This window comes from Lissotriton helveticus, chromosome 4_1 (genome assembly GCF_964261635.1).
Source record: "Lissotriton helveticus chromosome 4_1, aLisHel1.1, whole genome shotgun sequence".
NCBI classification, from domain to species: domain Eukaryota; kingdom Metazoa; phylum Chordata; class Amphibia; order Caudata; family Salamandridae; genus Lissotriton; species Lissotriton helveticus.
Genome location: NC_136063.1, coordinates 717,442,763 through 717,462,853, shown reverse-complemented (window position 1 = coordinate 717,462,853; position 20,091 = coordinate 717,442,763). Strand labels below are relative to the sequence as shown.

The following is a 20,091-nucleotide window of genomic DNA, read 5'->3' as shown; positions in this document are numbered from 1 at the left end:
CTGTACATATATACCGGATGAAAGTAAAAATATTGAAATGTATATTAAGAATATTACACAAATGCATTCTGAAATAATTCCTTTAGAAGAAGAAGATTTTACTGGGAAACTTTCAAATAGGTTTCAAGCAATTAAAAACTGGTTTCATAATATCGGAAGTTCAATTCTTGGCAAGATTCTGGCACCTTTGATTATAATTATATTCATTTTTATTTTGACTAAAGTAGGTTGTCTGTTGCATAAAAGAAAGAAGCATTTAAGAGAAAAGAAGAGAATTTATAAACTCAGAAAAGAAGAGGAAAGGGAGATTGAGTTGCAGGAGTTACATAGAGAGCGTCATGTTAATTGCAAGGATTATGCTGAAACAGACTTTTAGGTTTACTAATACAATGAATTTGAATCGATTTCTTATAAATTTAATTTTACCAAAATTTTGAGTGCTGGTGTGGTGATTTGTTAATCACCAGATGAGGGAGTTGATGGAGCGAGATAGAAAACAAAATTTTGTTTAAACTCGCAAAGTCACATTTCCATAACATGAATAAAATTATTAATGATTTGTGATATGTCGTGCTAATACAACCTAGATTAAACTTTACACGTGGGGGGACTAACATGTGTGCTCATAAACGTGCATAAATGTTGCATCTTTTTGTTCGTGCTAAATAATAAAATAATTTATTGTTTTCGTTTTTGTCATTACTAACTGCTGCATATTTAAAATAAGCATGTGCTTGTTTTGCTTTTTCTTGTCTGTGTGATGTCATTTCTACTATTCTAGGTGCATATGGGTCTCATAGAAAAACGAAGACTGGTAAATATAAACGCTGCTTTATTTGTTTGCAATGGCTAGGTAACATTTTGATTAATCGGGTGGGTTAATTAATTAGTAAACCATGGGGTGGATACAGAATATACTTTATTTCTTACATTAATACTTTTCTTGTGTTTGTTTTATACTAGAAATCATAAGTTGCCTGCTTTTGAGGCCTAACTATTTGAGCCGCACAAAAAGAGCTAATTCATATTTCTGCAGAAAGTCACGAGACGCCCATTCTGAATTAAAACGTTTATTGAGGCTGCATTCACAAAGCAAAAACTGATGAGCTGACATCATTCTGTCGGACATGGCCAAGGTCGAAAGTGAACTTTTTGTCAGTCCTTAACTTGGCATCCGCGGAAGTTGCACTGTAAGACTATGGAAGCTGCGAGGATGACTTAAAACAAAGTTGCAATCGCAGGAAGCCTCTGGCTTCACGTGGAAGAGACAATGGTCTTTGTAAGACATGATTTTGTGGAACTTTTTAAGAATCGGGTGACATGTCACTTGTCACTCTCAGCCAATGGGACGTCGAGTATTTCTGAAAACTTTCCTTTGCTAGTTTAATTAGCGTAGAAAGGTATAAAAAGTCATGCCCTTAGGGTCGGGCTGGCTGCTGCTTTCTGACTTTCCGATGAGGGTGATGTGCTGCTGGACTTTGCGTGGAGCACGTAAGAATCCTCAAAGAACTTTACTTTAATTTCTGTCTATTTAGCTCAGTTAGGGAAATAGGTTTTAGAAATGCTAAACTTTATATAATTTCTTTAAATTGATTTAATTGCTTAATTTGTATTTTTCTTATTTCTTACTATCATGCTTGCTTTATTGCAAATAAATTTCATTTATAAAACTTACAACATATATACCATAATTTAGAAAATAAAATCTTACTTTTGACAAACAAGCTGGTCTTGATTATTTAGAAGTATAGGTTACCATTAGCTAGATCACGTCGCCTATGGTGGTCGTTTAAATGGTTGGGTTTTATTCTAATGACAATATTCCTTCTGCAAATGTATAAAAAATGTATATATTGTGTAGATAATGTGTATATAGATTTATTCTGACCACCTGATTCAGTAGGCCCAAAATATATCAGGTTCATAAATGGGTCCATGTTTAGTATAGAATTTTGTTTATAGGTTATGAAGTTGGGTAGCGTAGTTTATGATATATTTTCTATAGCCCGCTGGATCAATTACACCAGCACTTCTAATGATATATTATAGCATTAGAGCCCGCTAATGGCCATTAAAGGCCCGCTCCAACGTTAACAAAGGGGCGGGCCTATAATGGCTGATAAAGCCCACTACCCAGGGCTCTAAGGCTGTTAGAACATTCAGCCCAAGAGAGTTGAATGTTCCAATTTTTAAAAGAAAGGCCTCACATAGTTCAAGGGGGTTGAAATCCCCTTGGGCTCCCTGAGACCCTTGTTCACAGCAACAGCTGTGAACAAACACTGGAATGTTGCTGCTCCGGGATTCTACCTGCCATTAGAAGCTTGAAGCACTTCATTGTTTTCAATGGAGCTCCCAACATTCCAATGTTCTGATAAGCATTAGACAATTGGAATACTGAGAGCTCTACTAAAGACAGAGTAATGACTCATGACCTATAATGCGCTTGTAAGCAGGCTATATGTGACAAAATACTACTTACCATATCACTATCCAGAGCGCACTCGGGTAGGATTCTCAACACAATAGCCAGTTTTTGTGGGTTGGGGATTTTGCAGAGATCGAATGTGTTGGTTAAGTGTTCGCCAACCCGGCAGACCCTCTTGGCTCATCTGATTGTGTTAGCCATTCCATACTGCCAATTTATTGTCCAGAAGAAATAAGAATCAGGCACACTGGGACCTTTTCTGAAGCAATTGATTTTGCTTGGCATAAATGAAGAGATTAGTCACCATTAGAAGCTACTTAAGATGGCATGTTATTCTGGTGTGTTGATTGAATGGTGGAGTTTACTTCGCTTCCAAGTCATGATCGATATTACACCCATCAAACCAATTGATAAAAGTGCTATCCTTTACGGCATATGATTTTCAAAGCAAAGTAATATGATTTCAAAAGACTGGTGTACTAATACTGGGTACACATTCAATAGCAGCACGGCTATTTAAATTAGAGGATAGTGAGGTAACACTGGCTTATGTCCAGGTAGTTGCCTGTATATCAAATAAAACAAGACCTTGAAGTGCTAACTTAAGCTATGTCTCTGACAGACGTATTCTCTGACTGGTGTCTTAAATAGTTGAAGAGCTGGACCAGCAAGTATGGTAACACCGTTGGCAGTGGTAAACAGTGGCTTGTCACTGGATCTTTGAAGGACTATTTAAAAAAAATATATATTTTTAAGAGGTTTTATATAGCGCTGGTTTCACCCTTGGGTATCACTGCGCTTTACATTGGAATGACGATAGTACACGGGTTACAATACAAATAGTAACGAAATGCAACATTTAGATATGGTAGATTTAAAGAACAAAAATAAATAACATATCTTGGTTTTGATACAATGTTAAAGGAAGAAGCTATTTACAAAACAACATATGAATAAAACAGTAAAAAGGAGCTAGACTCATTTTTTGTCAACAGGGAGGGGTAAGCCGAGTGTGGAAGGAGGGGTGGCAAATAGATAGGCGAGAGGTGAAAAGAAGGGGACGCAGGAGGAGAGGATGGGTACGGTAGGAGGTGAGTAGATGTTGATGGAGTCCAGGAGAGGTGAGAGAAAGGGCGGGAGGGTAGGAGATTCAAAAGGAAGAGATGTGTGGCATGAATGGAAATAGAATGATTATGGACCCCAATATTTGTTGAGCAGGTGCATTTTAAGGTCTTTTTTGAAACTGACGTATGAAGGGTTACTTACTATACTTACTGCCTTTGGCTTGGAACGTAGCACCCTTTGTTGAAATGATAAAGTAGTCACATAGGAGAACCTAACACAAAAAATAACATAACACACAGCAAAATACTGGTACAACAGAAGCATAACATGGCCCAGCACATCTAACAGTCAAAACAGAAGGCAGCACTAACACAGTGCAACTCTACAATAATACAACACAAAAATGCAGTAGTAAATCGCAAACGGAACACATCACAAACAGAACACAATGCAACACAACAAATATGTACAAATATTCTTGTCAAATATTACCCCCTCCACCAATGTGCTTTCATAATGCGGTGGTAACAGTTGTTTGCACCAAGCACTGCCTAAATTACAGCAATGATATCTAATAGCGGCAGTCAAACGTGTTTTGCTTTCTGGCTCTAAAACACCAAGACAACCTTCAATGCTAAAATATATGAGGAGGAAAAAGCTGTCTATTAATTTGGAGTTTACCAGAACATCTGCTGGCGGAGAACATTATCCACAGACTCAAATGCATGTTATGTACATGGATATCCAGGAATTTCTTATGGCAGCTCTTAACTGTGAGGCTGCTAATGGGAGTGATTTACAAAATTACAGTCTGAAGCTAAATTTAGCCATTTGCAGCCGAATAATACCGCTCTGGTTTATTTTTCACAATTGCACAAACCACATGTTCAGCAGTAGAATGTATTCTATACTGCAAGATCAGCCAGGCACCAAAGCAGGTTGTTTTAAAATACAAACACGTAAACATTTGTCTATTGCTAATATACCATTTAAAACCCAAAAGAAGCTCGGGTGCATGGACAAGCCAACGACGCCCCAAATATTGATGAAGGGTTTGTTTTCGCTTTCAAGAGGTCTGCTGGAGAGAAAAATACACAGTTATCTTTACTAGGGGCCATGGCCCACATGCATCAAGCATTTTTGCAGTCGCAGACGGTGCGATGCCTTAAAATCGGCCGTTTGCGAATGCAAAAGTGCTTGTTGGGATGCATCATGCCATTTTAGAAGTCGCATCTTTTTTACGATTTCTAAAATTGCGTTAGCATTTAAGAAATCGCAATTGTGCGATTTCTTAAATGCTATGCATCATTGTAGAAAAATATGCGTTTTTTAAAATTGGAAGTGCAAATTACCACGAAGTTCAACTTCGTGGTAAATTGCGAAATTGATTAAAAATGCACAAAAATGCATTTTTTAAACTGTAAAGTTACACACACACATGTCCTTAGGACATGTGTGTATGTAACTTATGCTGAAAAGTACATTTCAGGGGTGCATGGGGGGGTCCTTTGGACCCCCCCCCCTGCACCCATGAAATTTTCTAAGTGCCACTCGCAATTTCAATTGACTCCTATGGGCCTTTTGGCCCATAGGAATCAATGGGAATTGCGAAAATTAAGTTAAGAAATCGGTATTTCTTTGGGATTCGGTAAAAAATGCGATTTTTACCGAATCCCACAAGAATACCGAAAATATTGATGCATATCATTTTGCATTTCTTAATTTGCGATTCCTTATTTTTCGCAAATTAAGAAATGCAAAAAGACACAATGATGCATGTGGGCCCATATGTAGGAAGCCTAATTGCACTCGCAAATGCGGAAATTCTCAGAATTTCAGCATTTGCGATCGCAATTAGGGCAGTGTGCTATGTCGCACACAAAAACCCACATGCAAAATAAGGAATCGCAAAATGTGCGATTCCTTATTTTGCTATTGCATTTAAGGAATCGCAAATTACGAATCCTTAAATGCAATGTAAGAAGCACCCAAGTTGTGCGACTTTTGGCTTAAGGAATCGCAAAATACCACCCACTTCAGGTTGGTGGCATTTTGCGATTTCTTTGAAAAATGCACTTTTTGGCATTGTTCAAGGTGCCATGTGGGTCACATACATGCCCTTAGGGCATGTATGTGGGCCACATGTGCACACATGTCAATTTCAGGGGTGCAAAAGGGTGTCCTATTGACACCCTTACAACCCTGAAATTGCATTCTCAATTTGCGATTCTCTAATAGAGATGCGCAAATTGAGAATGTCTTCCCACTCATTCCCATGAGCCTTCTAGCCCATAGGTATGAATGAGAAGGTATTCCTTATTTGCGAATCACAATTTGTGATTCGCAAATAAAGATTAAGTGGGGTTCGCAAAAAAATTGCTAATCCTACCTACATTTCGTTTTGCGATTCTTTAATTACGAGTCCCAAAAAATCGCAATTTGAGAATCGTAAAACAAACATTACCTACATATGACCCTAAGTCCTGTACCACAATAATCACCCCAAAAAATCCAAATGCTGCTTTATGTTTTTGAGGTCTGCTTAGTTTTTTTGATGTAATGTGACATCATTCACAAGATGGCCACCTCGCCAACCTTACATTGCAATTCGGTCTCTTTTTTACTAGGTGCTACTCATCAATAGGGAATCGACGCCAAGGGAAACAGCAGCTATCCATTGGAGTAAACTGCGACAGAATAGCAACCATTCAACACGAGTTCCTTCACGCGCTGGGCTTCTGGCACGAGCAGTCACGGTCCGACCGAGATGACTACGTAACGATTGTGTGGGACAGAATTCAGACTGGTAAAGTATTTCTCACATCACAATTCCCCGCAGTGCTATGCAACTATGATGTTGTGCACCCAAGCTGCCATCATAGTGTGGCTATTTGGCAGCAATAATAGACATAAGAATCTGATGGGCTATGGCGAGCATAACAGAATGTCCAGACAATGTGGATTAATAAAATGAGGGTTTAAAAAGGACAAATCCATAGAAGAGACAAACTAAACACTGCGGGGTTAAGGTGCGAGTAAGGGGATGGGAGCGAGGGGTGCTCACATGTACAGATATTGAACGCGTAGAATTGTGGGAAATATATAGGGCACAGGGATACAGACATGGGTCATATAGGGTGCTATATTTACAGTTGCATTGCTTGTGGGGTGACTGACAAATGAAGCGAGTCCATCAAGCATTGACCAGGGCCCTCTGGAATCAAATGAATGATTTGTCCAAACCTGTAGATTTTACTCCTTACTGAAGTCCTGAAGGAATAGGATCAGTCGGAGAGGCAAGACTAGTTTGCTCTGAGCTTGAGGTCTACTCCAAGAACGCTGGTTTACATGTATATTATGTGAGACAGTTCTGGATTTCAAAGGGGCTGGGGTGTTGCTCCACATGGTGCGACAGCAACATATGAAGAATTTGTTGGAAAAGTACAATGTCTTCCTCAGAGGAGTGGATTTGAAGATGATGCAGTAGACTTTGAAATGATGCACTACTAAAGGGGGAGTAAGTGAATATCTCCCAGAGTGTGGGCCATGAGGAGACATTTCTTATGATCTGTGCTCATTGGGGCTGCTTTATTGAATGTGGATTTTAATGGGCTAGAGTGGTGCAGTGTCATTTTAAGGATAATGGGGGCCTTGGGCAATACATATTTTGGAGTTTCACTGTATGAGACACATTTGAATTTTGTTACCTATTTCCTAATAATATAAGCCTGTGTGATATCAAGCAATACTAAGTTATATGTTAAATTTCAACATGATCCCAAAAACAGTTGAAAGTGTCAGCCTTGTGACTCCAAAACTCCTTAAGATGACACTGGTTCATGAGTCAGAGCCAGAGGTCGATGTAGGCAGAAAAGGAGAGATGTTTAGAGAGAGAAATAGAATAAACAGTGATCAAATGAAGAGAAAGTTAACTTTCCTAAGGGGCCCCTTGGAAGGTGGGGGGTCTGGGCAATTGCCTACGTTGCCCATGGCTTGAAACGTCTCTGGGGTGGTATTGAGAAGGTTGATGACTTGGATGCACCCCATTAGACTGAGAAATAGCAAGGGATTTGGAAGCTGAGCCATTGAGTAAATTGTCATCCTACATTCATTGATTCAAGTGTGTTCCACTGAATAAACAGTCCCACTGTCACCTTGCATCTAATGAGTAAAATGCATCCATTGATATGATACATCCATTAAGCAAAATGTGCTCCCTTCAATGATCTCGTTCTATGTTTATCCCACATCCAAACAGTGTGGACTGTGTTTGGTGGCACATTCTGCGCACACTGAACAAGCACATGCTACGCCCAGAGCTACCCAACCAACCTCCGCATTGAGAAATACATTAACATTCATCTTCCACTAATTCTGTTACTCCATCCTGCCCACCCCACCCACTCCATTGCTCATTTCTTCTGCATCTTCCTGGTCAGGATCATCACATACTCCAACTCACATTTCACAAACCACAAATACACCTTTTTCTATTGACTTCACACTGCACCCCTAACTTTATCAATGCTCTAGCCTAAGATTCACTCACAACTTCATCCAGCCGCAATGAGTGATGAACACTCAATAGATACTATAACAGAAGACAACTATCCACTCACCTTGTCTGACCTTTTTGGTCTATGGAACAATCCTACATGTATCACTTACCACATTCCCACTTTCACTTTACAGCCAACCTGAAACCCGGATTGATCCACAGGATGCCACCACACCCTTATGATTACATGCCGAAAATGCTCTATTTATCTAAAGAACCAGCCTCAAACTAAAGGTTGATGGAGCCAGTCTCCTCAATAATAATCTCATGACAACACAAAACTGCTAAACCTCTTCATCCCATCTCATTTGAACACACCACCATCAATGACTCGCTCCTTCCCAAGCATATACTCAAATGATATACAACCATCAGGGAGAAACTGAGTCTCTCTTTGAGGAACTTGATGTAGTTCTGGTTTATATTTCTTCCTGTGCCCCTCTCGGTAGCCTTCTCTAACCAAACATTAATCTGAACAATTCAACCTTTTTTTCACGAATCCTCCTTGATCATCAGCCAGTCTTCACTTCCACACATTATCATGTTCTAGTATTTTTCAATCCTGAAAGTGTATGTTGTGTTGATTAGCTCCCTGGTCCCCAGAGAGTACAGGAGTGCCACTAAGTGTGTAGTTATATAGTGACCAAGACAGAAGAGAAATCACCAACAGCCGCAGAGTGGGGCATGGATCTTTGTAGGAATGGCTGTGAAGCAGACAGTCTGGGAAGAATTAATTAAGGGTCATTTGCAGTGGTGTCTAATCTCTTGAGTATGAGCCAAAGGAGGTGCGGACAATACTGTTTCATTGGGCTAGATTCTAACGAGGTTCAGGATTTTTCCAGATGGGAATCATGCCTGCATAGCCATACCGGGCATTGGGCAGTCCAACGCTGGGCCAATGTCCTGGAGGCAAGTTTACAATGAGTGGAGCCGCCGCTATTTCTCACTCTATCCTCGTCTGAATCCAGTGGCAGCTGGCCTAGCACCTACTTTTTTCCAGTTAGGCCAAAAGTCTGAAGCTGTAACCCAACTTTATACTTGTGGAATAACGACAGTATAAAAATAGAAACTGTATGTCACCGTATGTGTGAAGTCAGCCCTGACAATTCCTTGAAGCATACTTGACCAGATCTAGTGACTGCCCTCTTGCTAGGATCTCTTTCACTATTCTCCATCTACACTTCCTCTCTCCTTGTGACTTTTCATAGTGTTCTCTCCCTCTCACCCCTGTTCTGTACCTATAACTTTCTTCAGTGATCCCACACTCCATTCTCACTCTATACGCAGTCTCTTTTTAGTGGCCTCTCCTGTTGACTCTTTCCTTCTTCTCCCTCTCAGCTATCTCCTATTCTGCCTATGTCATCTTCGGGTAATCTCTCCCAGATCCCTCTTTTTTCCTTCTCCCTCTAGGCTCCCTTCATTATCCCTGTGGTGTTTCCTGGCAATCTCAGCCATGCTCCCTCTCCTACAGCTCCCTATAGGCACTCACTATCATTGTGGGTTTTTGTAGTGAACTTTCCCCTGCACTTTCTTTCCCTGGCACTCCATCCCCTGCACATTCCCATACTGTCTCTACCCCTCTTCTCGCCAATGCTCCCTCCCTCTCTCCATCCTTGTAACCTTTCCTACTGCTCTGTCCCCATGAACCTCTGTCTCCTTCACAGTTTCAGCCTTTCTTTGATAATTCTGGGTGATCTACCAATCACTCTCATTGCTCAACCGCCTCTATACACTCTTACTTTTCTGGTGGACAGTGCTCTGCGCACTCTTTCTTGTTTCATTCGTCCAAAACACTACCTCACTCACTTAGGGGCATAGCTTCGAGGAGCGGGGAGGGGGTATTTGGGGTGTGACACCCCCCAAATATATACATTATTGGTTTGATAGTTGGATCTGATGGCCCTGAGTTGGTTCTGCTTTGTCTATGTCGGTTTTTCCAATCGTCCTGATTTCGCTAATAGTTTTTAACTAGTTCATTTTTTGGATCAGAAACTTAAATGTCACAGTTTTACAAAGATTTGTGCACCAGGGTTGCATCACTTTTTGATGCAGCCCAGACACAAAACCCTTTTTGGTATTTACAATGCCACAATAATGTCAATTTGCATGGCTTTGAAAGAAAAAGTAACGCAGCGCATTAAGGTGCCTTGCGTTAGTTAGCAGCAGGTAGGCATTCCATTGGTCGTGCATGGGCATTACCGTGCATCGAGCCAGGGATTTTGACACAAAGCCATATGTACATAGGCCCAGATTTTCAAAGATTTTGCATCTGGGTTCCATCACTTTTGTGATGCAGCCCTGGTGCAAAATACGTTTGAGGATTTACCCAGCTACGGAAATGTCGATTTAAATGACTTTGTAAGAAAACTTAACCCAGCTCATTGAAATGCTCATGTTACTGTGCATCATGTAGGCATTCCATAGGTGGTGCATGGGCATACCCATGCATCGACCCATGGATTTTGATGCAAACCTGTATTCGTAAGGAGTTGTAGACATGGGTTTACACTACAATGGTGAACCTCCCTGAGGCTGCAGAATGAGGAAAATATCTTTATTTCTTCTTGTTACTTCCTCTTTGCATGGGTGCTGCATTGCACAGCACACACATAAAGAGGAAGAAGCAGCAGAGGATAGCTTTTGTGCAAGAAGATAACCCTTTGTGCACTCAAACTATTCTAATCATAACACAGGCTCCCTTGCACTGTGACGAAATGTTGCCTGTGTTGGCGCTAGGCAGCCCAAAGTGCACCTGAGCATGGCGAGAGCAGATCTGTGCTTATACTTTGAACATCTTTGTAAACAAGCCTTTTAGTAACTAGTGCACCAAAAAAGTAGCAAATCTGCACACATAGAAGCACTCCTTGAATGGATGCAAATTTACTACTTTTTCGGTTCACAAACATTGACAGTAGTAGGCTCGAAAGCTACACCAGTCTCTGGTTTCCAGGCATACTACTGGAATTCCAACACCCAAAAGGTGATGGGACGAAGGTTTGTAAACAGTATAACCACTGGCAATCCCTCAGAGTAGCATTCCAAACCATTGTGTTTTGCCCACTGTGCCACTCTAGATAGAGGGCCTAATTTAGGATTTAACAGGTGGAGTTGAGGCAGACAGGTTGGAGGAGAACTTTATTGCCTTTACTTTGCCGCCAAACTAAAATATGTCTGCCAGCCTGGCGGACTTCTCTATAGATTGACAGCAACCCTTGTCATGGCTGTTCCTGTCAATGTAGAAGTTTAATGGACCGCTCCACCAAACTTGATGACTGGCTGTCAAGGGTTTCCATTTTTATATTTTTCAAAAACATGCTCCCAAAGTGAAGTTTGTTATGGGGGGAAAAAAACGTATGACTCCACGCCAGTCAGTGAAAAAAGCCATCTCACTGTTCACTCTAAATAGGACAGATTGTCAGATGGCTTAATTCCAATGCCACCTACCCTGTTGGGCTGTTGAAGGAAGTTTTACAATAACAGAGTAAACTTTGCTCCGACGGCGTAAAACTTTCGGTTTGCCAGATTCAAAACTGGACGGGAAGACCTTGAGTTTGGTGGACAGGGTACTCGATTAGTGCCCTGTGGGCCTTCTGTCTTGCCTCTGCTTTTATGAACTTTAATATCAAGAGAAGCAAGGGCAGAGCCAGAAGTATCAAAGGGCATGGCAGGATTAGCAAATTCTACTTGCTACAAGTACTAATTGATGCTAATTACTTTTTTCGGTTTATAATTGGCAGCCGTTCGGGTTATTCACTCTCTGCAATGACCAGGAAAATCACTTGCCCAGCCCATAGACAGGTAGGAATTGTTATGGAGAATTTGAAGGATGTATAGTATAATATGGATGACTATTTGTAATACCGTTAATAAAGATGCATAGGGTGTTTTAATGGTTTATGCTTTGCTTGCAGTGACCTTATAAAAATCAAAAATTAATTCCTTCTTTCGTTTAACAGGAAAAGAAAACAACTTCAACAAGTATGATGACAAGGTTTCCAGCAATCTAAACGTCCCCTATGACTACACCTCCGTTATGCACTACAGCAAGACAGCGTTCCAGAATGGCACGGACCCTACAATAGTGACCCTCATCCCAGACTTCAGTGATGTTATTGGCCAACGGATGGATTTCAGCGATAATGATCTTCAGAAGCTTAATCGCTTGTACAACTGTAGTAAGTCTGAGGTTTTGTTTGCCTCCCTCAGGAATCCATGTCTCTCATCTACAAATAACTCCACCTCCATTGCTCCAAGTGCAGATTTTATTTCTCTTTGTAAAAAAAAACAACACACAAAAAATAAGAAGGTTCAGTCATTTTTTGTTTCTACCATGGGAACCAACTGTTTATTGCAATATGAAAAAGAACCCTATAAACATGTTTAAGTAGCATAAAAAAGGTGGGGATGGGAGGTCGAGGGGTGCTGGAAAAGTGGTGTGTCCCAAGAAACATATCATAGAAGCTTCTATAAAAGGTGTGGCATGTGTAACTAATGGTGCAGCCTTATACATGTGAAATAGAAGCCAATGACTGGCATATTCATAAATAGAGTCTTACTACACAAAGAATAACAAAAATTAGCAGTCAGCGACATACGCATTGATACATTGTTATAATATCATTATTCTGGTCCACAAGCAGTACAACAGTTGACAAAGGAAATTTCAAAGTAGGTGGAGCTTTGACTGGTCTTGACAGCATTATTAAGTACTTTGACATCACTAATAGTTGAATTTGGGTCATGGAGCACACCTAACAGGTGCTATAACCTGCACTCAAACTTCCAACTTCAATTTGCACTCCTTGGTGATACGCGTTCAGTCCTAATAAGCCTTTCTTGTCTTCTGTCACATTACATTATTTCCCTCCATCCTTCCACAGACACAATCATCCAACCCTTGTCCCACAATATCCTTCCAGGAGCGTATCTAATATTCGGCATCCAACCCCTGAACAGTTCAAAAGAAGATCTGCCTGTGATAGCATGCTGAGATAACCGATAATTGAGAACTAACCTTTCCATCTCCTCTTTCCAACTTTCACCTTCTTTAATTGTCCTATCAAACCCTGCTACACTGTTGGTGCGAGAGTGGTACAGGGAGCACTTCCTATGCTTGATGCCATGTTTTTCCTAGAAAGCACCTAATTCACACCTGAAAATCATCTCTAGAAACTTTATGACCTCTTCTGACATGTCCTCTCTTACCCCAGCTATGTCACTGACGGTTGTCAAGGAAATAGATCCAAAAGACTAATAAGCAAGGGGTCAACCTCTCCACCTTTAACAGGAGCAGTGTCCAGGGCAATCTCTTACCATGGTTGTTCAGATGGCACTGGATTAAATATTGGCGGTACCCAGAGTTTGAGAAACGTTGTCACTTACAGCACTGTTCACACATTCCCCGATAACCCTCTCCACCTCCAAGTCCATTCCTGGCCTCCAGAAATCATAACATATTCTTTCCTTGGACAACTACAAAGTGTTCCCCGTGAACTAAACTCATAGGATTTTGCCTGAGTACTTTAGGTTGCACAAGTCTGGTGTCCCTAATCAGCAGCATACTTTGTTTTGCAAGTTCATCTTTGACAAAAGAAAATGGTCTGACTTTATCTCCTAAATCAAACTTCTTGGGCCAGCCTGAGCTTAAAAAACTGCACATTTCACTCAACGCCTCAGTCTTGGCTTCTCTCTTCCATCTGCACTTCTATTAGACACTACACCTTCCATCAGTATACACTCTCCAGAGACTACAATTCATCCTCCATAGTCTCATAATTTACATCCGTTATGAGATGTGATAGACAATCTGCTGCAAAATGTTTTTTCCAGGAATGTATTCCAGATCATATTTGCAGATCTATCAGACAAATTTAGAATAAACCTACTGTAAATTCGACCATGTCCATGAAGATAACCAATTCCTCCTTGTTCTTTGGTGCTAGAAATTCCTATATGGCACTCACTAATGGCCAGATTTATCAAAGATTTTGCCTTGCCCTAATGCCGTGCAAGGGGACACAGTACAACGCAAAACCTAGAATGAGATTTACCAAGCCACGCAAGGCCACCTTGAGGGGCTGTGTGTTGCTTGGTAAATCTGGAGTAACGCAGGGCAGCGAAAGTCACTGCCCTGTGTTAATATGCCCCAGGGGAGCATTCCATGGGTGCAGCGTAGGTTTACCCATGTATCCACCCATGGATTTTGGTGCATTCCTAGATTTACCATGTGTGATAGAGGGAATGCGTCAAAATATACACCTTCTCAGGGGAGGTGTAACAAGGAGAAATATGTACATTTCTCCTTGTTTGTTCCTCTTTCTACGTGCGCTGCATTCTGCAGCACACGTGGAAAGAGAAAAGGCCCAAGAGGATTGTTTTTGTGCAGGAAGGTGTCCCTTTCTGCACAAAAACATTTCTGCCTGTAACGCATGCACCCTTGCACCATAGTGCTGTGGTAAATAAAATATTACCCTGGCATAATTTCTAGTCATTAACAATTAGCATGCATCAAGTGAGAGGCACAGGCAGAGTCCGTGGTATCTGAGTTAGAATGGGCTTTATTCCAATAACTCGAGTCAAAGGGAGAATCAGTTCCATCACCTCTGAGGTTCAGGAAGGGTCATCTAACATTTAATAACAATGAACAGAATATATACATTTTACTCCTTGTACATAGGGAGGAGCGCTCCAGGCAGAGCAAGAAAGAAAGAGATAAGAACATGTGGGTGTACACTTTGATGAGTCATAGGTAGGTGATAGGTAGGTGTCATAGGTGGGTGGGTACTTAGAGGAGGAGTTTGCATGACCAGCTGGAACTCTGCCCTAATTGTGCAACTTCGAGCATGACGTGCAATTGACGTCGTAACTGGGAGGGGAGCTGACTCAGTCTAGCAGAGGAATCTTTAGTGTCAAGGCGACCAGTACATCTGGTACAGCTGATATCTGGAGTCAGGGGAGGTATTATCTGAAGCAAAGGTTGTTCATCACTGGAAATAGGGAAAAAGCATATTTATTCGTTCATTGCATGAGCTTTCTATGGATGCAAGCACTGTAATTCACTTAAATGGAGACAGAATGGCTAGGCCCTATCTCCCTCGGGTAACAGTTATACATAATACAGTCTTGGCAGGCCTCTTGCTGGGCTTCTCTCGGCTGAGCTAGAAGCATGCGAGGTCAGAGGGACGTAACTGCAGCTTCAGTGTGTCAGGAGTCATGAACTGCAAATACATGGGCCTTATGCTACCTTAACGTTTGGGAGACTTTGATGACTGGCATTTCCAATGCAGGACATGATTGCAGGGGCCTAGTGATTCAGGCCACTACGAGAAATATGCATGGGTGACATGCACATATATGTAACATAGGGTATATGTAGTGGACATTTTTGGTCAGGCAAAATATCATTTTCCTCATTCCCTCCTTGTCCCCTACATAACCCTTTAGGATACATCTATATTCATGAGACCGTATAGTTCATCATACAGAATCATTTGTTCATCTTTTATCCTTTGTTTACGTGGATGTGGAATACAGGCAGTGGCACACAGGCCGCAAATCGCCCGGCCACACTGCAGACAGAGACAGCAACCAAATATCATAAGTAGAATTATTCCTAGGAAGGTCAACACTTTCCATCCCCAAGCAGATATTATACCCCAGAGCCATCCGGACCAGGTCCATGTGCCTGGGTCTTGATGTATGGCATTAGCAATCTTGTGGAGTCTTGTTATTGCTTCGTACACAGATGGTGCATTATCTGGGATGAAAACGCAACAACTAGATCGGATCACTCTACAAGCTCCGCCTCTATCCGCCAAGATGACGTCTAGAACGAGGCGGTTTTGAAGAACGACAAGTCTAATAGCAGACTGTTCCTGGGTCAAGTTCGCCAGGGCAGATGCAGTTATATTTACAACTGTTTCAAGAGTCCTTGTTAACCTGCGTATCAGTTTACTGTTTTGGACGGGACCTATGAAGAAAAAGAATCCTTTGTTGAAATCTGTATATTGCTCCCAAGCTGTTTCAGTCTGATCGATCCCTGCAGAATCTGTCTCCCTCTTTTGTCTAACATGTTCTAGTTGTGAATCTCTGTGATAATTTGATGGGGCTAGAAAAACGGGTGGCAATAAGAATGCTATATAACAAGTCCCACCCCAGTCTAAGGGCAGATGTACATAGGCTGTCTGACCACAAATGAAATAGGTATGGCGTGATGTTTTGAAAGAAGAAAGTCCTTTATCACTAAACTCTAATACAGTGTTACACTCGCTGTAACCCATTTGTACTGAGCCTTTCCTTATAACACATAAATCACCTTTTGCTGGCAGGACTGAAATAAACGGTGGACCTGTGTTTTGCTTGGGCTGAACATTTAACATTATAAAATTAACGGATGCATTTCCCTGCTCGTACTCTTCATTTTCTAGATCGGTTCCCTTTCTTTGGGGGAATCCGTCTTTGTCTGGAAAACATGCGTCATACATCACTTTATTCAGGTTTCCATATATCCAGCCACCTGGATAAGCTATGTACCTTCTATCTATTGATGTCATTAGAGCAAACCATGCTCCACATGAACCATTGTGTGAGAACGGTAAAGGGTAGAAGGGCAAGACTCCCTTTGTTTCTTGATAAGGAGGCAGTTGGCCACATACCCAGCAATCAGTCGCATTGCTGGTTTGATGAGAATGGTGTAACATTCGAATAAATGTATTGTTACGTAGTGCAAGTCGATATGACAGTTCATGAGGTGGCAGTTCACTAAATGTATGCTCCGCGGTGCTGTTACTGGAAGAGTGTATATGTGAGGAAATGGGAAAGAAAACATGTAGCAATAAACTGATACCAATTATAACAATGCACAGAATAAAAAGAATGATCAAGGTAACTATACATCTACTGCGTAATATCTTGCAGTACTTTTCCTTCTTATCTCTCTTCTTGCTATTCTCATTTTTACTATTCTTGTTTGTGATCTTATACATGTCAGAAATCTTGTCTAACCGATTCACCACCGGGTGGGCTTAAACAATTAAACTACGTCTGACTTGCTTGGACCTATACTACTTCTGTGGAGTTTTTTCTAGCAAAGGCGGCACAAAGTCTGTATCATCTTTTAGTGTCAATGTTTCTCTATAAAAGTTCCAAAGTTCCTCAAAAAGTTCCAAAGTATCTTTCGTAGTGATGAAGGTGAGTTCGGCCTTTACGTCCTTCTACCAACTTCGGCGTCTTCCAACGTGGCTCAAGGGGACTTGAACGATCAAAGATCCTGAGGAGTCCAAATTCTCCTGGTGCTATGGCATGTTCCTTGACCTGGGTGTTGTCAGGGAAGGCAGCAGCAACCTGTGAATGAAAAGAGAGTAGTGTAGACATCAAGGAAGCCAGGTAATCTGTCAGCATATTACTGTCAACATCAGTTAGTTTTTCTTATTAGGCATAGGCGTACCCCACATATTTGGCGGTCTAACAAAAACTACTCATATGGAGATAGGCCTGTTCTGGAATGAGCTACCATATGCATGTAAAAGAGGGCAACCGGCAAGGCCACCATCCAATCCACGCCTTTGTCTGTACAGATCTCAGCAAATTTTGTCTTAATTGTCTGATTATGTCTTTCTACAAGGCCTGCTGCTTCTGGGTGTCTGACACAATGGAATTTCCATGTATAACCTAACAGAAGGGACACTTGTTTCATTAGTTCAGAACAAAATGGCTGACTGTTATCAGAATAGATGACACGGGGCAATATCTGGGGAAGAACTTGCGCACTAATTGCCTGGCTGTTGTCACAGCAGTATAACCTGGAACTGGATATGCTTCTGTCCATCTAGGTAGTGCACACATAACTACTAAGACATATTTGTAACCTCTACATCTGTCCATTTGGATATAATCCGTCAGGAGAACTTCAAAAGGGTGGTCAGGAGGATGAAATCCGCCTTGTTCCACCGGAATGCCTTTAGCTGGATTGAACTGGCAACAGATCATACATGTTCACAGATCATACATGTTCGCAGTTTCTGTTTCGCTGCTGCACGTAGGTGCTTGTTAAACCAAATATTCTGTAAGCTGTCTATCATTGCCTTCTCTCCTAAGTGTGCGGGACTATGTGTTGTGTTTATGATTATTTGTACCATAGAATCTGAAAGAAACCATGTGCTTTTTCCCTTAGTCATCCAACCTTGGTTAGTCTGGGCCCCTCCTTGTTCAGTCCATTTCTTTATCTCATCTGTTGTGGCATGTGTCTGTATGTCAAGTACATCTTGTGTGGGATCCCTGACTGTCATGCTTGTTGTCAGTAACGGTACCTCTGTCCTTGTCGTGTCTGTCTGTTGGTATCTGGGCAGTAAGATGAGCTGTTCGGTCTGCCAGGTCATTACCCTGGGTAATGGTGTCTGTAACTTTGGTGTGAGCTTTACATTTCAGGATAGAAATGGCTGTAGGTAAATGTATGGCTTCTAACAGGGCCTGAATAAGCTGGCTGTGCTGTATCTTGGCACCATGAGAGGTCAAGAACCTCTCTCTTGCCACAGGACCCCAAAATCATGAACTACGCCATAGGCATATTGTGAGTCTGTATAAATGTTTACTTTCAAGTGCATTGTTCTTATGCAGGCTTGTGTCAGAGCGATGAGCTCTGCTGCTTGTGCTGACAGAGTGTCTATTTTCTGTGTCTCTATGACTTATCAGGTCTTGTCTTGGTTTTGTCACTATATTCACAACTTCCACACAGTCATGTGGCGGTGCATTTACTGTACTTGAGGAAAAAAAATGTCGCAGGATTAAGAATATTACAACGTCTGATCTCTATGTGTGGCTGAAATAATGTCAGTTCATATCCTGTCAGTCTTGCTACAGTCAAGTGTTCTTGTGTCCAAGGGAGAACAGTCAAAATGGCTGCCTTCTGTGTAGTTAACTGTATGAGCGGTTTGGCTAGATATGCTTACTGGGGAATCCATTGCCTACAATAAGAAGTAAGGCCAATAAATGGTTATGTCATGTCAAATTTGGCATGACAGCTGTATACCTGGTGTACCCTCCATGGAAAGCAAGTGTTGTACACCACTTGCTTTTCACAGAAAGTGTAAGACTGTCAGAGATGCAATGTCACAGTCTGGGTCTGCTTTTGCTGTAATTAGAATGTCGTTTATGGACTGTATCAGTGCTGTGTTGATAGGCATGTGAATACTGTCTAGCTGCCTTTTCAATGCCTGACTGTAAATGCTAGGACTCACTGTCATCAATCTAGCAAAAATAAATTACATAGAAATAAATAAATAAATAAAAATGAATTTTCAAATACAAAAGCTCTGCAGTTTATAGAAATCCTACTCTAAATCTTGGGAATAGTATGATCATACTACCTACAATATGTTCTCTAAATGAATCTGAACAAAATCCACATTATTCTTGTCATAAACAGAAGGCCTAGAGCCTCCTACTCCTCACTCCTTTGAGAAGCAGCCCCTCCCTCTAGAATTATGTCCGCGCTCGGAGCTTTGAATCAATTCCAAGCCGGGCTACACTGTGATCTAAAATTGAATGACTGCCAGATGCTGAACCCATCGCAAGAGCAAGACTCCTGCCAATTATTCAGTTTACACTACTTTAAACTATTCAATTGCAAGCGTGATTAATCTGTAAGGAAGAGCAACTCTTTTGTACACAAGTCAGAGGGGCTGGGGAGGTAACCCCGCTACGAACTTACTCCTTGCTCACCCACCCCTCCCCTCAGAGCCAGGAGCTGGCTCAGTGTCAAACATAACAAATAGGTGACAAGCCTCTCACTCGTCTCTGCTTCTCTAAAATTGGGTCGTTGCCAACGCTGAGCTCATGGAAAGAGTCAAGCGTCTGCCAAGTTTCTTAAAGAGTGGGCTTGGTAGGAATGCAAGCTTCCACCCTCTACAGGCGAAGGATGCTAGTCTAAGTCGGAGTAGTAGCCCCCCCTTTACAAAAACAAAGGGATCGCGGAAAGAATTGGGTTATGGCCAATATCAACAAGACAGGCACTGCTCTCTCTAAGAGCGAAAAGCCCTCCCTTTAC

At 41.5% G+C, this 20,091-nt stretch overlaps 1 protein-coding gene across 3 annotated transcripts in view; it reads left to right on the top strand.

Annotated features, from left to right (window-relative positions):
• MEP1B (meprin A subunit beta) overlaps positions 1-20,091 on the top strand; it is a 389,272-nt gene that overhangs the window by 221,740 nt on the left and 147,441 nt on the right. For all 3 annotated transcript variants that reach the window (XR_013610541.1, XM_078687361.1, XM_078687359.1), the window contains 2 exons: positions 6,118-6,296; positions 12,005-12,223. Coding sequence is in view for 2 of the 3 variants with exons in the window: in XM_078687361.1 (XP_078543487.1) it covers positions 6,118-6,296; positions 12,005-12,223 (398 nt within the window). In the remaining variant the exon portion in view is untranslated. The remainder of the gene's footprint in view (positions 1-6,117; positions 6,297-12,004; positions 12,224-20,091) is intronic.